Source organism: Arvicola amphibius, chromosome 3 (assembly GCF_903992535.2).
Source record: "Arvicola amphibius chromosome 3, mArvAmp1.2, whole genome shotgun sequence".
Classification (NCBI taxonomy): domain Eukaryota; kingdom Metazoa; phylum Chordata; class Mammalia; order Rodentia; family Cricetidae; genus Arvicola; species Arvicola amphibius.
In genome coordinates this window covers 149,910,724-149,930,179 of record NC_052049.1, presented here as the reverse complement: position 1 = coordinate 149,930,179, position 19,456 = coordinate 149,910,724, and the positions used below count along the sequence as shown (strand labels likewise).

General features: G+C 38.2%; 1 protein-coding gene across 2 annotated transcripts in view; it reads right to left on the bottom strand.

The window, feature by feature from the left end:
* Mei4 (meiotic double-stranded break formation protein 4) overlaps positions 1-18,596 on the bottom strand; it is a 148,986-nt gene extending 130,390 nt beyond the window's left edge. Inside the window, exon 1 of one of the 2 annotated variants that reach the window (XM_038323514.1) lies at positions 18,445-18,596. In XM_038323514.1, coding sequence (XP_038179442.1) covers positions 18,445-18,494 — 50 coding nt within the window. In that variant the 5' untranslated portion in view covers positions 18,495-18,596. The remainder of the gene's footprint in view (positions 1-18,444) is intronic. The other variant, XM_038323515.1, reaches the window with a different exon arrangement.
* Positions 18,597-19,456: the final 860 nt, after the last annotated feature.

The window sequence follows — 19,456 nt, the reverse complement described above, 5'->3', positions numbered from 1 at the left end:
TGCAGAAGAGAGGGAGGAAGGATTGTAAAAGCCAGAGAGGTCAAGGACACCACAAGAAAACACACAGAGTCAACTAACATGGGCTCACAGGGGTTCACAGAGACTGACCCTACAACCAGGGAGCCTGTATTACACTGATCTAGGCTCTTTAGCATATATTCTACAGTTGTGTGGTTTGGTCTTCTCCTAAAAGTAGAAGCAGAGGCTGTTTCTGACTCTTCTCTCCACTTTTGGGACCCTATTCCTCATCCTGGGTTGCCTTGTCTGGCCTTAATATGAGAGGAGGTACTTGGTCTTACTGCAACTTGATATAACATATTTAGTTTATAGCATGCCTGACTTTTTCTGAATAGAAACAGAGGAAAAGAGGATAGGAGGGGAACAGAAGGGAGTTGGGATGAAGAGATAGGAGGAGAGGATGGAGGGGAAACTGAGGTAGAGTAAAAAGTAATAATAATATTAACAACAAAATCATATAAAACAGCATATCGATAATATCCATATATATATATATATATATATCATACTATAAAACCTTATATAAAAAGAGTCTAATATAAATCATGTCCTGAGATATAAAATTCCTTTACAAAATATTAGAAAATCAAATCTATCATCACAAAAGCTTCTTTATGAGTGCAAGATTAGCTTAACACTCTAATATCAGTACTTTGGGTCAACATATTAGCAAAATAATTTGAAAAGCAAAATACAATCTTAATACCTTCAAAATATTTTGATAACTATGACACTCATGCATCAAAACACAATCATTCAATCATTTAGAAGAAAGAGAAGTGGCTATAAAACCACATCCACAAAGACCAGGAACAATAATTAAACTAATAATAGTAGTATACTTTTTGTATTTCTGCTGGTAATAACATAATATAAAGAGATAAAGACATATAGATTAGAGAGGAATAAAATTATCTTTAAAATTATCCTCATCAATATTGATATGATTGTCTTTGGAGGAGCTAATGAATCTTAAGGCTTCTGAAATTTTTGAGAGAATATATTAAGGCTACAAGATGAATAAGAAAGAAATTCAACTCCATTATCTATGCAAATTTTAATTAAAAAGCAGAACTTGGAATGAATTTAACAATAGAAATGACAGATCAAGTTCTAAATAAACTGAGAGGTTTTTTTAGTCATGGATTAGAAAACATATTAATACAATATTAAATTCATCCCTACAACCAATTTATTTACACAAACCTAATCAAAATGCCAATCAACATCATTGTAGAATTTAACAAATATATTCTAAACTTAAATCAAGGGTAAACATCAGAGTATATGCTTATACTCCAATCACTTGAAAGTTAGAGACAGGAAAATAATCTAAATTCAAATCAGACTATTTTATGTTAATAGTTTCAGGACAGCCAAGAAAGATCCAGGACAGTCCATAGCAAGACTCTCTCTCTCAAAAACAATTAATAAACTAGATATACATGATGGTGAGCGCCTTTAATCCCAGCGCTTGGGAGGCAAAGGCAGGCAGATCTCTGTGACTCAGAAGCCAGACTTTTCAACACAGTAAGTTGTAGACAGCTAGGGGTACAGAGCAAGATTCTGTCTCAAAAAATAAAATAAAATTAATTAACTAAACTGAAACAAATTTTCATTCAAAACAAAATCTACAATAGTCAAATGAATATGAAAAGATAAAAATTGGGAAGCAAATTACTTGAAGAGAAACTTAAAAATATAAATATAGTGTAATTTCTGCAATAGTGACTAATACTAGAACAAGGACAGAGCAAGGAGACCAGTGGGACAAAGTACTGATTTCAGAAACAAGCTTACTACATGGAAATGTGGAGACAGAAATGAACACACTTTAACACTAATAAATCCACTAAAAGTCAGAATTTTGTAAATGTTGCAGCAGCAGATCCCTCACTCTAAAGTCTTAACTACTAAAATATCTAATCTGAATGGTAAATTTATATATATAATACTGAGGGTGCCGTATTGAACTTTGTCTTGCATTAACTAAACTGGTAATGCTAAACAACATTCTAATTGGGTATGATATGCCAATTTTTGACTCTTCAATATTTTAATAAATGATCATCATTAATATTTTCATCTTTAGCATTTGAAATGCTTTGTAGAATATGTTTAACTTAAGCTTTAGTATCTCATTATGGAAGTTGTTTAAAACCAAAACAAGACACAAACTATAGCAGAGAAAATGATAAATTTTACTATAGTGAAATATCAAACGTTTGTCCACTGAGTCACCATAAAACAGAGAAAAAGTAAGCTATGGATTCAGTAAATGCGTTCTCAATACATGTTTAAATAAGGCATTAATATTCATATCAAAAGAATACATGTAAATCAATAGGAAAGTGAAAAATATTAGAAAAAGTGGGCAAATTATGTGAAAAAGCTATTCATAAAAAATACGATGTGGACTATCTTCCTGCAACCTCAATGGAACTCCGAAACACAGCTTGCTCCAATACTGAGGGGACTTAAGAGGTGAGAGAACAGCCAAGAGGAAGGACACCCTTCTTTCTAGAGCCTCCACAGTATGACAAACCCCGGACCCCTCCCCAAACTCCCTTGGCTTTTCTAGTCATCCAGCAGGGAGTTTCATGTGGGTAGGCTACCCCAAACGCCAACCCCATCCACTGGACCTCCAAGCTACTAGCCACACCCCACCTAAGAGCGGAGAGCTTGCTCTAATACTGAGGGGACCAAGAGCTTCCTACAACACTGAAGGGATTAAGAGAGAGCACTAAGAGAGCAAACCAGGGGAGAAGACCAAGAGAACAGGCTTATAGAGACCTCAGAGGCTTTCTGAGACAGACATTGACAGTACAGAGCAGACCAAGAAAAACTCCCAAACACTCAGACAGCCATTGCAAAGATTGGATCAAGATGCAAAGAGACCGCTGGCCTCATTTGAAGGACGAGATGGGTAGGTACCAATGCAAGAAATCCTCCAACAACTTAAAAAGCAACATGGTAACACCAGAACCCAGTGACCACACAACAGAAAGACTTGGTCATCCTAACCCAGAAGAAGTAGAAGAAAATGGTTTTAAACTTAGCTTTATGAGAATGCTGGAGACATTTAGAGACAATGAAAAACTCCCTTTAAGAAACAGAGGAAAAGACAAACAAAAAATTGGAACAAATTAATAAATCCCTCAAAGAAACCCAAGGAAAGCAAGAAAAAACAATCAAACAGGCGAAGACTGACAGAGAGGTAATAAAGAAAATACAAACCAAGGGAATTCTGGCTATGGAAAATCTGGTTATATGAACAGGAACTACAGAGACAAGTATAACCAAAAGAATACAAGAGATAGAAGAAAAGACCATGAAAAGACCAAACCCAAGAATAATAGAGTTAGAAGAAGAACTCCAGCTCAAAGGCACAGAAAATATATTCAACAAAATTATAGAAGATTTTCCCATCCTAAAAAAAAAATATTCCCATGAAGGTACAAGAAGCTTACAGAACACCAAAAATAAATGAAGTAGACATGCCTTAACCTCCACAATAGGCAGACTTTACTGCAGAGTGAGGAGGAGGGAATTTACCTGTGGGGTAAAAATGTCTCCTGTCCCTGTTTGTAGAGTGAGTTTTAAAGCAGGGACATGGTCCCACTGATTTGTGATTGTGATATCTTTTTTGCCTTCCTGTATAACTGAATCCCACTTCTGTCAGAGCTACACCACAACACTGCTTTTGATCTGGGAAAGAGAAAGGACTCTCAGAAGTTTCTGGACTATAATTCCTGGCTTTTGCTCCTTTTTTCTTTATCCATTTAGCCACTACAGTAACCAGTTTTCCCTACTTCCTTAACAGCAATCACTGAACCCAATATAAATTACAGCTCTTTGTGTAATATGAAAAGCAATTATTCACATCTGTACCTTACTCTTCACTTCCAAGCAATGGTATCTGTTAGCTTAACAAACGCCTCAATTTGATTGTGGTTACTAAGGTTTATACTGATATTATATCCCTGGTGAAATCATTTTAATTTTAATACACTTCACAAAAGCCTTAAGATATTCTCATACACCCATGACAAATACACAATATCCTAAAATATATATTCCTCCCCTTCACATATAAAAGGGTATGTAAAGATACAGTGCACTCATTAGTCACTATTTTCCTTGTCAGACATATCTGCAAAGCTTTCATGTTTAGTGATGACAGATTCATATCATATTGTTAAAAGCTCCCTTGTTATTAAGAACATTCCCAAATACATTAAAAATAATTTTAAGTAAGCATCCATGAGAGTTTTCCTGCACCTTGCCCAATGATGATTCTGCAGATTTGAATTCAGAATAGTCTGACACAGCACTAATGACTGACAGCATCATTTGATCTGGGTAGATGTGCAAACACTTAACAACAACGGTACGTGTCAATAATTCATAGGCCTAGAGTCGACTCTCTGGATATGGAAAGGATATCTGTCATTTCCCTCTGCATCCCAACACACCTCTTGACTACGAAGAAATACGTCCCTGTTCACTCTGCCAATAAACAAGTCACTTGTTTCAATGACACCTTCTACTAATTTCAGCTGTATTCTTCCGCGGAAGCCAGGCAGCCGGCTCTCTGCTGCACACTACTCTAATGACAAAACAGAAATCTGGTGGGAAGCTGTTCCCGTCCAGTGACCATACCCTACAATCATTTTATGGAAATAACGTTTTCTCAGGACTCGAGGAGAGTTTCCTAAACCCTGCCGATGAGGGAATGAACAGATATTGTAGTGTTCCTGGATAGGTAGTTCTCAAACTATGCATTGTGACCCTTTTGGGGGCTGAACTATATTTTCACAGAGAACACCTAAGACCATCAGAAAATAAAGACATTTACTTTATGATTCACAACAGTAGCAAAATGACCGCTATGAAGTAGCAACAAAACTAATTTTATGGCTGGGGGTCACCACAACATGAAGAACTGTATTAAACTGTCAGAGCATGAGGAAGGTTGAAAACCACTGCCAGAAAGACTTTTATAGACTGCTCATCAGACTGTCTGCCTCTCCTCACCTGCTCATTTGTCTACAGATACCAGGTCCAAAAACACATATTAATCTGGAACTATTCAACTATCTAAGGCTGTGATCACTTTCAGGAACAACAACAACAAAAAAGATACACTGTCAATCAAAAAAATCAAGATGAAGAGCTACAAAGAGACCACTAAAACAATAATGATTTCTTGATACTCTAAAAGTCAGCATGCATTTATCCACTACACTATGACGTTAGGTCATTAAAAGATAAAATCAATGACAAAGTTTATTTTTTATCACAAATAGTATTTTAGAATTTTAGCACTATAATATTCAACAGCAGGAAAGGCGATGTAGGCAACTATTTTGTCAGACTACATTCCTGAGTAAACAAAGAAATTAACTGACCATAAGTGTATGAAAATGAAGATCAAAAGAAAAATTTATACAATTTCTAATGGTATGGGTTCTTCCGCAAAGAAAGCGAGCAAGCCTGGTAAGTTGGTTTAGAGCGATAGAGGAACTTGGCATACAAGTCTACCAACCTGAGCTCAATCCCTGAAAATATGGAAATGTGATTGCAGAGAAGCGACTGCACAAAGTCGTCCTCTGCCCTACAAGCGCGCACGCACGCATGCACACACACACACACACACACACACACACGCACACACACACACAAGAGCATGGCAAACATGCCCTCTATATAGATCATGCATATACATGCACACAAACACAAATTTATTATTATTATTATTATTATTATTATTATTACTATTACTATTAATTTCAAAACTTAGAATATGGGCAGCATCTCTCCTCCAGTTCTTTGGTAGCCACAGCGCCCTAAAATATAAGTGTGATGGCAATTCATTGTTTTATTTAACAAGTATCTGTTGGTCACATATATTATATCTTCAAAGATTTTGACAGTGATGGAAACAGGTACATCACTTAATTTTTTAATTCAAATAGGAGGAATCACTAATAAGCAAAATGTACATATTTCATATTGAAATAAACAGCTACAAACAACATAGATGAAAATGAATAGAGAGATAAAAATTGTCCCAATTTTAAAGAATAACCCTAAATGACCCCATTTAGCAGGTGACTTCCTAAAAGAGATGCACAGAGAAGATCCACCCGTTTGAAAGAACATGGAAATGCAGGCCTAGGAGAGAGGAGATGAAAGGCAGTGGCTGAGACCCACAGTGTTTTCTCAAGAACACTTTTTTTGGCCTCCTATGAATACTACACAAAGATGGAGCTGCCAGAAGTTCAGCACAGCCTGGGAAGGCTGCTAGGAGAAAATGAAAAGACAGCCATTCAGGGTTTTTTAGAAGCAGAACTAGAGCCAACACGTAAAAATTACAGGGAGAAAAATTTCTAATAAACAGACAAATAAGATATCTACTGATAAGAGTTGTCCAGTAATAGAAAGTGCTGTCTCGTAAGTTCAATTACAAGAGTTACTCAAGCAGAAGCTGAGCCATGAGCCTGCAATGACGAGGGACAGATTCCAGCGCTGATATGAAAGCTCCAGTTTGATCACTGTCTTTTGCAGTTCAGAATCTGTAATCACTCAAGCTCCAGACAACTGCTGTGTGGCAGTGAAGAGTTCCAGCTGCCAAGGCCAAAAGTCTGGTTAAAGTTCAGGTTCCAGCCTTCGAACATTTTGCTTGCTTAGTCTCCACAAACCTACTTGATTATCTGAAAAATAACACAAATGGTACAAGCTACCTCATCCAGTCACTCTGAGAACTAAATGAGATCATCATACAGAAGATTTAATAAAGTACCTGACACAGCGTTCAATTATGGATATGCATATCTAAGAGTATCATATAAAATATATACCTAATGAGCATAAATCCATTTCTCTCTGAAATGCCCAATGTAGAACTCTTACAGTATAGTTATAACATAATGATACAAAAAATAGCAGAAATAATAAACACCTTTAGAGAATTTTCTTCAAATTTAGTCATCATTTTTCATTTCCCTTCAACATAAATTTTTACATCCTATTGTAAAAATATGAGCTATCAATTTCAAACTTATGAAAAATGGTATTCTTAAATCTTGACGAAAAATCAGTTATTATTATATGTCTTTGTTTGATATGTGTGTGTGTGTGTGTGTGTGTGTGTGTGTGTCCAGGCACCCACATGCCATGGTACACTTGTGGAGGTCATAGGATACCATGGAGTCAGTTTCTTTTTTCTCTCTTTTATGGGTTCTAGGAAATGAACTAAGGTCATCAGAGTCATGCAACACCCAGATGAACCAAATTACAGGATAAAGGATTTTTCTTATTGCAAGCATTGTTAAAATGTAAGGAACTGATGCATGACTATATTACTAGTCTGGGAAGTGGAGGCAGGAAGATCTCTGAAACTTGCTGGCCAGTCTAGCCAAACTGGCAATCTCAAAGTTCACTAAGAGGTCCTCTTAAAAAAAATAAGTCTGGAAAGCTATTGAAGATCTCTGACCTCCATATACATTTGCACCCACAGCACATATGCACTTACACACCTATGCACCCATGGCACATATGCACTTACACACTTATGCACCATGGCACATATGCACTTACACACCTATGCACCCATGGCACATATGCACTTACACACCTATATACCCATGGCACATATGCACTTACACACCTATGCACCCATGGCACATATGCACTTACACACTATGTGCCCATGGCACATATGCACTTGCACACCTATGCACCCATGGCACATATGCACTTACACACCTATGCACCCATGGCACATATGCACTTACACACCTATGCACCCATGGCACATATGCACTTACACACCTATGCACCCATGGCACATATGCACTTACACACCTATGCACCCATGGCACATATGCACTTACACACCTATGTACCCATGGCACATATGCACTTACACACCTATGCACCCATGGCACATATGCACTTACACACCTATGTACCCATGGCACATATGCACTTACAAACCTATGCACCCATGGCACATATGCACTTACACACTATGTGCCCATGGCACATATGCACATACACACTTATGCGCCCATGGCACATATGCACTTACACACCTATGCACCCATGGCACATATGCACTTACACACCTATGCACCCATGGCACATATGCACTTACACACTTATGTGCCCATGGCACATATGCACATACACACTTATGTGCCTATGGCACATATGCACATACACACTTATGCGCCCATGGCACATATGCACATATGCACTTACACATAAATACAATACTTAATTATTATCAATTTTTCTTTTGAAACTTAGCAGTATTTTTAAGCAAGCAATGGGTTAATGAACTATGATTTCTTTAGGGTGGTTCACCTTTATAAATTTATCAGCAAACTCATTAAAATTAATCTTATTACATAGTTTTGTTCAGCAGGTGATATAGTGGAGCTTTTACTCTTTCACGTTGCTTCATTTATTGACAATAACTGTAATGTCAAAAATTAATTTCATGAAGCAACAGAGATCATATTAGCTTGGATGTATCTTTCCTGACAGAGAAGAGCTGGGCAGAACCTAATAAAATATCTATTTTACAATGAATTCCAAAAACTGCAACACTGTTCACAGTCTTTTATATAGTACTCATTCTAGGAACTTTCAATGCTCTTGACAGTTTAAATTTTCAAATAAAAATAAAAGTTCCAACGACTGAGAAAATTAAAGTCTTTCGTAAAGTAAACGAGCCCCAAAATCTAACAGTGTTTGTTCAGTGGATGTTAGTGCATGTTTGTAAACACTCAAAGGTATGAACTGATGGTCACAGGTCCACGCTTTCCTTTCAGATCACAAACTCAATTACATATATCGATCTAGACGAACTAGAACCAGGAACACATGTGTACTTGTGACTCGGAGCCTCTGGGAGAGCAGTACATGTGGCCTTAACTCTGAATTAGCTCTCTACCTCTAAATTATTTCTCAGAAAGCAAAAGCCACGGGTATGTATTTTATGCATGTCGTTTTAATAATAGAAAATGGAGGAGAATGAAATAGAGAAAGCCTGGCAATATTTCCAGATTGCTGTATGCAGCTCACAATTTTAATTTGCCATTACCTTTTTGTCGTTCTGGATAAAAAATCAAGTGTTGTTCATAGAAACAAGCTTTTAGCCATAGACTTAAATAAGGAGGGGAAATTTGCCAGTTACAAAAATTACAGATAAATGTATCACTTTCTCACTTGATGGTTACTTCCGAAGTGGGGAGGATGGAAAAAAAAGAAAAATTTTGAGGCTGGGGGGTGTCTTTAGCTCAGAGGTACCGTGTTTCCTTAGCATGAGTAAGGACTGTGTTCATTCCCCATCACCACAAAAAAGGAAAAATATTATAAAATAAAAAAATAAAATAAAGGAAGGGAAGGAAAATAAACTCTCTTATGAATGACGGTGATTCTCGTAACAACCCTGTGATGTAAAAGAAGCACAAAGAGTAACCTGCCCCAAATCACTAGGAATAAAGACACAATTTGAATGCACAACCTTGTATATTGCCTGCCAAGTGAACACTGCAACTTAGTATTTATGGCACAAATAACTACTTAAGTATATGTCTGGTATAAAAAGCTGTAGTACCAAAACCGTGCTTCATAGATCATGAACTCCTAAAGCTCACATCAGGATGATCTAGTGTGTCAACTAACGACAGAATTAGAAGACTGGCCCAGACCGCACATGAACGAAACTGAAAAGTTGATTACCTAAGGATCCACGCTCCGCAGTTCCCTCTACATGCTCTGTACTCGGACTAGGATTCCCAAGTCCACACTCGACAGGAAAGCAGCATAAAGTTCACGTTCCTAAATCACTCTCCAAGGATCCGAACAGAGCAATCAAGCTCTCCTGCTGTAGTCTCCACACCCATCCCTCCCAGCATCGCAGCTCCCTCTCATTGTGCCTGCCTCCTCTGAGGAGTCTCTGATTGGGAAAAGTCCTCTCCAGGGACACCCAGTGCCAAAACTACAGTTTTATGATACTATAATCAGATACAATTCTTGAACTTTTTCCTCAATCCCATCTAAGATGATATTAAGCTGCAGGTCAGTTCTCAGTAATAGCTTAGGGAATTAAGGAACATAGGATTGGGAAAATGGGACCTGGAATGTCAGGTGGCAAATGTGAACTTCCTACACTAGATAGCTGGAGGATAGTCCAGCCTTCCGAGTGGATATGTGAAATAGCCTGAGTGGTATTTGAAATGTGAACTTCCTACACTAGATAGCGGGAGGATAGTCCAGCCTTGCGAGTGGATATGTGAAATAGCCTGAGTGGTATTTGAAATGTGAACTTCCTACACTAGATAGTGGAGGATAGTCCAGCCTTCCGAGTGGATATGTGAAATAGCCTGAGTGCTATTTGAAAAAGTCTATTCTGCTTGTAAGAGAAAATTGAAGAGATATTGACACTAGGAAATAAAGAAATCTAGAAGGAAGACCAGGCCCAAACAGCAAAAGTGTGCACAAAAAATGACTCTGGAAAGTTGCTACCAGGTTGGTCAGGACAAATGAAGTCAGGCTCTGATGTGACTCCAGCATCTGGTCAATGAAGAAACGAACCCCAGTCAGAAACACAAACTATTAGTATTGTAAAGTAAAAAGAATTCAAATAATGCTGGTAAAATAGCTGCCCACACAACTTGAGCTTTGGTTTCCTTGTAGTAAAAACAGGAGGCAGCCATGTTAATGACTGACGAACTTACTTCCCAGCCTCATCAAGTAAACCATTCCTAACTTGATTGCATGCAGCAGCCATCTTTTGTGAGGGCAGGCTGGGAAACCTGCCTCCTGTCTATTTATTTGCTATCTTTTTATGAGTGACGTATTAGGTAATGCACTCTCAGGACCAGATGCTCCATAATGTCTACAATAACATGGTGCCCTATAGTATTCCTATTTGTTTTAGGAAACTGTTTTTTATGAAGAATTTATCAGAAACATAAGATATATATGTATATATAAAAACATATAATATATATTTATACATAGATTTATAATCTATTTGTTACAAGGTTGCAATAGTTATGACTAATAAGCAGATTAATGGATGAAAACTGAATGTTTTAAAAGACAAAGCTTACATAATAATGTATTATTTAGGTTATAGCTATCAGGTAAAAACAGTTTTAGGAAGCTGTGATCTTTTGAGAACTATATTAAATGTTCTGTGTGCTGTTATAGAAAGGCAGAATATTAAATTCTTATACTGTCAGTAAGCATTAAAAAACAATTATTGGTTGTACCAGATACTGCAAAATCAGAAGTCCCTCCCCTCTGGGCTTTTAATCTGAGGGAAAGACTACAGAAGCAGAAGAACTAAGGGGAGATCACCAACTCCAGTTGGAATGGGACTGATGGATCATGCGACCAAACCCGTCTCTCTGAGTGTGGCCAACGGTGGGGGCTGACTGAGAAGCAAAGGATAATGGCGCTGGGCTCTGATTTTTATGCATGCACGGGCTCTGTGGGAGCCTTCTCAGCTTGGTCAGTCACCTTCCTGGACCTGGGGGGAGTTGGGAGGACCTTGGTCTTAGCATGGAGTGGGGAACCCTGATGGCTCCTTGGCCTTGAGAGGGAGGGAGGGGACGTATGGGTGGAGGGGAGGGGAGGGAAGGGGGAGGAGGAGGGGAGGGAAGAGGGGAGGGAAGGGGGAGGAGGAGGGGAGGGAAGGGGGAGGAGGAGGGGAAGAGATGGAAATTTTTAAATATATAAAAATAAACCATGAAAAAAAAAGAAAAAAAACAAACAAAAAAAAACAAAAAAAAAAGAAAGAAAATGAGCAAATTACAGAAAACCACATGAAAGCCTACAATGAAAATCAAGGATCAGTAGAAAAGCTGATGATATCCCAATATAAATAATGTGGATGCAGCTTTTAGAAACTGTTTCTAAAAGTGGGGACAGTTAAGACACTAACACACACAATGACCCGGGAGCTGGAAATCATATCAGTACAACAGAGGCACCCTTCCACTGATCAAAGCCTAAGGCATAAGAGCTAGATCCGTTAGGAGGGGTGCAAGAGAGGGTGGACTAAGAAGAGGACTTCTGAAGGGAGCACTGGGTTAGGAGGAGGAGCAGGCATCGCAAAGACAGAAAGACGGAAAGAACCGGTACAGTATCTGGAGAGACAAGAGGAAGATATGCATCACAGATGCTAACAACGCCACACAGAGCACAGGGTGCACTAGAAAAACCCAAGACTGTGACAGGCGCTGAAAGACATTCTCTGAGTAGACTTCCAAAAGAACACAATTTTCATTTTTACTGGGAGAGATCCACAAACCTAAAGTTTCTTACTGTCATTTTATAGCCTCTCTCTGTTTCTCTCACTCATCTTCTCTAGATTTGCTCTTTGAACTAAGTACTCAAAGGCAACAACTGTTCTACCCCAAATGGTAGTGTTTTCGAGTCCTATTGCATAACCTGTAACTCATATGTAGAAGGTCCTAGCTTACCTAGGATACTCTTCCACTATATAAACTTGCTAGTTATTAACTAGCTTAATTAACTCTTACTTACAGACACTGTGTTAGAAATGAAGATAAAGCACGCAATAAAATTAGTTTATCTCTGCTTTTAGGTACCATTCAGCTATCACTCATTCTGTTCTGCAGTACTCTGTATTCACTAGGAAATCTCCGAGCGGCTATAAATCAGAGGTGGGCAAACCATGGCCCGTATGCCAGATGAGAGCATCCTGGTTTCTACAACATATAAAACCAAAGATAAAAATAAATGTTCATATTCACTCAATTATGTATAGCTGCTTTTGCATTAGAACTTCAGAGCTGAGTAGCTGCTATATAAATAGTGTGACCTACAAAGCCTACAAATATTGACTCTCTGACAATACATAAAATATTTCTCAAACTTTGCTCTAGATAATATCTAGAGTTTTAAAACTGGTATATTTATATTAAAAGACATATACTAATATTTTGTGACACACATATCTAGGTGCCCCAGTTAATACTACCAAATCAGAAGGAAAGCTAGCATCCTACAAGAACATATTTGTACTGTTGTCATTTGACTTTCATTTATACTTCCATTATTAAAGCCAGTAACAAAAAAGAATCACATAGATAATCTTATCTACTAAAGGCTTTACTCTCTTCAAGTGATGATAACATTGTCTTATGTTTTATCGAGTCTCCATTATTCACCTCCTTCCACATCACAGAAGAGCCTCTTTTAAGAGAAGATCCTTATTAAGAAAGGATTCTTTTATTTTTATTTATTTTTTTTTTTTTTGGTTTTTTCGAGACAGGGTTTCTCTGTAGCTTTGGAGCCTGTCCTGGAACTAGCTCTTGTAGCCCAGGCTGGTCTCGAACTCACAGAGATCCGCCTGCCTCTGCCTCCCAAGTGCTGGGATTAAAGGCGTGCGCCACCACCGCCCGGATTCTGAATCACACCAACAAAATTTGACAGAGGTGACTTTTGGCTATCTTTTAAATTGAACAATTTAATTGATTGTAAAACCATTTAGCCAACTCTCAGTGCTATAATGTCAAACCATCTCAGCAACAGTAACTTTGCTTCCCTGCAGAGTGGATGCTTACTCCACAATCACTTGACTCTGAAAGCATTAAAATTTAAAACAGGAAAAGGGGGAGGGGAGATGATACTTTCATTAGCTGTTACCAAAAATTCCTAATAAGAAGTGACAGGCACTGCACTTGCTGTGGTTTCTCCAACGGTTAGAAGGCTTAGTCTGTGGCGGCTGTGGCTGATCATCGATTTATCATTCCCTAATCGTTCTTTCCCCCAATGGGAATAATATACCATGAATAAATATACCATGGCTGCTTAGTTTACATTTCATCACCATGATGCAGCAATACTGGGCTTGACGTGGAACCTCACAGAGTGTTGGTTCTTTAATGTCACACAACCTACCCCACCAGTCCAATGGGAAAATATATTTCATATGCCCAAAACTGAAATAAGACCCAGGAAGATGTTGATGGTAATTGAAGATGTATTAGCAAAAGAGAGGTATAGCTGGCCCATAAGCAAGGATCAAAGTTAACTCCATGCTTAAAGTCTCTTTCCTTGATTCACAAGACATGTTATTTCCTTCTAATGCAGGTATCAGGACTACACCAGGATCATGCCCTCTCAAGAGTTGTTTGATATTTATATCCCTCCACAGTTAGTAAATGCCATTGATCACAATCTATCAGACTAGAGCAGAAATCCCTATTACTAATAGTGGCTTGGTATTGAAAAACTATTAGGTGATTAATATATCAACTGGATGGACAAAAAAGTAAGCTAGATCCTTAGCCACTCTGCTAGAATGTAAGAAAATGTGATTACTCTGTGATATACCTCAAAAATAACAGCCAGTGTCTTTCTGACTTTATATACCATAAGCCACGTTTCAAAAATATGCATCAGTTCCATTCCAAATCCTTGTATCTTCTCCACAAACCACCTTCCCTCTTTAGTTCTTACAATCTAATCCTCTGGCTGAAGACTCCCTTAGTCCTTCAGCATCCTCCAGCTGAGGGTATAGCTCAGTGATGGGGCACTTGCCTAATAACCTCAAGGAATTTGGCTCCATCCCTAACATAGAAAAAAATAAGAATAAACTCAAAGTGATTTCATGTTATGATTTCTTTTTTCTTTTATTTTTGAGATTAAAATAAAAAAGAAAATCCCTGTCTTCCCTTTCTTTCCTCTAACTACCCCCCACCCCCATATACCTGTAGTGGCATTTTATTTGTATTTTAATAAATAAAGCTTGCCTGAGGATCAGAACAGTAAAACAGTCACACTGGCCAGCCTTACATACCAGGCAGCAATAACATATACCTTTAATCCCAGTAGCCACACTAGTTTGCAATAGAAAACTAGTTTGCAGGCGGTAGTGGTACATGCCCTTTAACCCAGAACTGGAGAGGATTATAAAATGGGAGGAGACAGCTCTCACACACAGTCTCATTCTGAGATTCCTGAAGGCAAGATTGCCATATTGGACTGATTTAGAAGTAAGAGCCAGTGGCTGGATTTTTTTTTCTTTTCTGACCTTCAGGTTGAACCCCAATTTCTGCCTCTGAGTTTTTATTAATAGTGTTACATATACCCCTACTCACCTTCCTTCAAATTTATGGACTCTTTTCACTAACTGTTATGGTATGCATATATGTATATACATACATATTCCTAAATATACAACTAGTTCAGTCCATATGATGGCATTTTTGCATGTTTTCAGAGCTAGCCATTTGACCCTGCACAACCAATTGGAGTGCTCTTCCCTGGGGATGATCACCTTCCCCACTCCCAGCTTTCCTGACTTGTCTTTAGTTCATCATGTACAGTTGAGGCCTCATGAGAATATCCCTATCCGTTTCGACTTCTATCTTTCAAAATAACATGATACTCAGGTTTCCCTCACAATTAAGAAAGGAAAAAAAAAACTATCAGACCTGAAACTCTGAAAAAGTTAGAGGAAAAAAATGGGAAAGAAAGTTGAAGGTAAATGCATAGGCAATGATTTGACACAACTCAAATCATTCATGAAATAAGGTCAACAACTTATAGTTAGAACATAATGAAATGAATGTTTCAGCATAGGAGAGTAAACAGTCAATAAAGTGAAGAAAGTCTACAGAATGAGAGACAATCTTTAATAGAGTGAAGAAAGTCTACAGAATGAGAGACAATCTTTGCTAGCTATTTTTAGGATTAATATCAAGAACATATAAAAACACAAAAAAACTAAAAAGAAATCAAGCTACTCCATAACTAAATTGAATAATGAAGCAAACAGACAATTCTCAAAAGATGAAATGCAAACAGTCTAAAAAACATGCAAAATAAAAATTCAGCTTTACTTGCCATCCAAGAAACACAAATCAAAACATTATACTAGCTGAGCAGGATGAATCTATATATTTACACACACACACACACACACACACAGAGGCATATATATATATGTATACATATGTATACATATATATATATACATATATATATGTGTACATATGTGTATATATACATATAATTAAGAAAAAGAAGCCATGAATTTATATACGAACAAAGTGGAGAGTGTACTTGGGAGGTAATGGAGAAAATACCAGAAAGCAGGAAAATGATATAATTGTATTATCATCTCAAATGAGTTTTAAAATATTTTTAAAAACTATAGTGAGATTCTATTTTATCACAGTCAGAATGATAATTACTAAAAAAGTGAATAACAGAAAGTGCTAGTGAAGAAGTGGACAAACGGAATGATTATATACTATTGGCCAAATGTAAATTAGTTCAGCCACTGTGAAAGTCAGAATGGAAATCTCTACAAAAAATAAATATAAATCTCCTATATGACCTAGTTATATTATTCCTGCACATCTCCTCAACTGATTCATGTAAAGCTGTTGCAGAAATATAATCACATTGGTGATTCCTGAAGCACTTTTCCCCTAAACAATCATGAGACCAATGAAGTATTCTTCACAAGAGAGAAAGGGATAAGGAAAATGTGTTACATATACACAATGAAATATCTTTCAGTTATAAAGAAGAATGAAAGTCATGTCTCTGCTGGAAAATTGATGCAAATGGAGATGATCATTTTAAGGCAGTTAGGTCAGTATCTGAAAGACAAATATTTCTCTCATTCATCGTGGTTCCTAGATTTTATAGAGATACATAAAGTCATGCACATACATATGACATGAAAGCAAAATAAAACTGTCTAGTAAAACAAAGGGAGAGAAAGGACAACTAGGGGAAAGGGAGAGGATATGAAAAGGGAGAGAGGGAGGTATAAAGTCGAACGTGCTCTGCATAAAATAAACATTTACAATATCTTTAAAATTATTAGTTTTTTTACAAAACTAGAGAATTTCTCAATATTCCACAGGATATAAATGTTCTGGCCAAACAAGTGACAAAATTGCCAAACTCCCAAATGCTCCTCCTCTCAGCTACAGCATTTGACACTCAGAGTCACGCCGCTGTTCTTAAAACACCTCTGGATGTATGAGTGCTACTCCTCCAATCATACCTCAGCACAAAACTTAGCCACTTTTTCTTCAACTCATTAACATATTTTACTTTTATTATCCTTCAGGGTTCTAACTCCAAACTCCTCCAAACTGTTCTCCAGAATACAGTCATACATCTCACCTATACTTAAAATAATTTGAGTTAATTTAACAGCCTATCAAATTGAAGCTCTAATTTTTGATTTCAAGTGTCTTTATACAACAGAAATTAACATATACATGCTGTACGTATATACCATGAAAGCTAAAATACGCTAAACTTCGAATTTCGTTTGATATATTAAACTGCAATACACATTAATACTATACAAGTTTTAACAAAGCCTTCATAATACTATTTTTAAATATCAGATTTGAAATATTGATATTCCCATTGTCACTCATAAAAAATAATTAAAAAATATGTGTGCTCTTGGTCATCCACAAATTTTATGTCTGAATAAGTCATTTTTGTGACCTATAAGACATGAGAGCAGGGGGTGAGGCTGGCCTACAGTAAGACCTTGTCTCAAAACCCTGAAATATGTGGAAAAATTCAGTTGTCAAAGACTCCATGTTACTGAATTGTTATTACAATATATGTATTCAGTGACTGTCAAAGTACCGATTTATTTTCTGTGGTTCCTGATGGAATTGAAATCCTAAATATATAACTGTGGACTATAAAGCTATTCAAGACTTTACCTAACTCAATTCAAATTACTTATTTACTACTACTTTGTACATTCCAAACTCACCAAACCCTCACTAGCTCCTTCTTCGGTAATGTAGACCCCAATCCTGACCCTGTTCTTCTGATAGGGTACATATCTCTCTATAACCTAGTTCTTCTCCCATAATGGGTCTTATCCTACCACCTCCTTGAGACAAGAGACCCCATCTGCTCCACCTTTAACAGCCTCAACACTTTCTGCAGCTCCTCCCGGTGTGTCAGTGCTCAATCAAAGATCTGGTCAACACGTAGCTAACCAGAACCAAAATCGTCGATCTGATCAACAAGTGGCTAACCAGTCCGCAACATGTCCTCTTCTCCAGAAAGCCTCAGAAACAATACTGACCTTCGAACCAGGCTAACACACACTCAGACATGTAAAACACACCACATAACATAGACTTTTCCTGCCAAAGTTTCTGAGGCTCCAGATGCAATTAAAGAAAGACCATCCAAGCAGTGGTGGTGCTTTCGGGAGGCAGAGGCTGGTGGATCTCTGTGAGTTTGAGGTCAGCTTGGTCTACAGAGCAAGTTCCAGGACAGGCTTCAAAGCTACACTGAAAAACCCTATCTCAAATACACCAAGAAAAGGAAAAAGAAAAAGAAAACAGAAAGAAAAATAACAAGACCTACCTCCTCCAAGGGCGTGACACAGAGCCCCAAGTCTCAGCACCTGAGAGCATGCGCAGCCTGAGGGGAGCAGCGGCTTGAGAGAAGAGAGGGCAAGCCGTGGCTGCACAAATCCACGGCTCCTGAGAAGGAAGGACGCCCTCAGGCGGCAGGGGAAGCACAGGGCCCGGTGTTCCGTGCCGTGAGCACGGATGCAAGCGCTGCCCGCAGGTGGGCGCCAGAGCCCAGAGCGTCACTCCGCCCAGCTCCTTTCTTCCCCTGCCAATCAAGAGGCAGTCGGGCGGAGACCACAATCCCCAGAAGCCCCTGCGCTACTCGCCTCGGAGGGGCTCGGGCGGGCTCGGATGGGCTCGGCGGAGGCTCGCGACGGGTTTGGCGGGAACAGGCAGGAGTTCTTTCCATCTTGGCGACCGCTGTGAGGTTCCATACTTGTCTAGCTCCACTGCTGCGAGAGGCAGATGCCTGGATGGTATCTAAGGAGAGCTCCAGGGGGCTTGCTATCTCGAAAGACCTGGGCCTTGAAGAAAAGGAAAGTCATTGGGAAACTCTGTTGTGATGACTGTTGTTCTGCATGAGAACAGTCGGGGAAACGGTTTCTTTGCTTGTTTCCAGAAGGTATTTGTGAAGTTTGGCTTCCTGCAGGGGAATGCAATTATTCTACAGCCGTGTTTCTTATTTGTCCACCTGTCACGTTATTTTAATATAATTTTTAATTGACTTTTGCCTCACATACTGAAATTCCTCATCTGGAATTATGAATTCTATTAGCATGCAAAATAGATTCTGAGCATTCTGAAGCCATTTCTTTGCTCTTTAATAGCAAAGCACTTCGTTACTAATAGGCAGAAGTTTCAACAATTGTATAGTTTAAATTAGGGGTCTGCTCAGCTCACTGTCTTACATAGATGAACTTTATTGCGACATAAATTTGCATCCAGTCAGTTGTAGCTGTCCTGGAAAATGTTAGGCTTCGTTGTTCTATCTGTGTGCTTGTAAAGAAAGTCAATAATTTTAC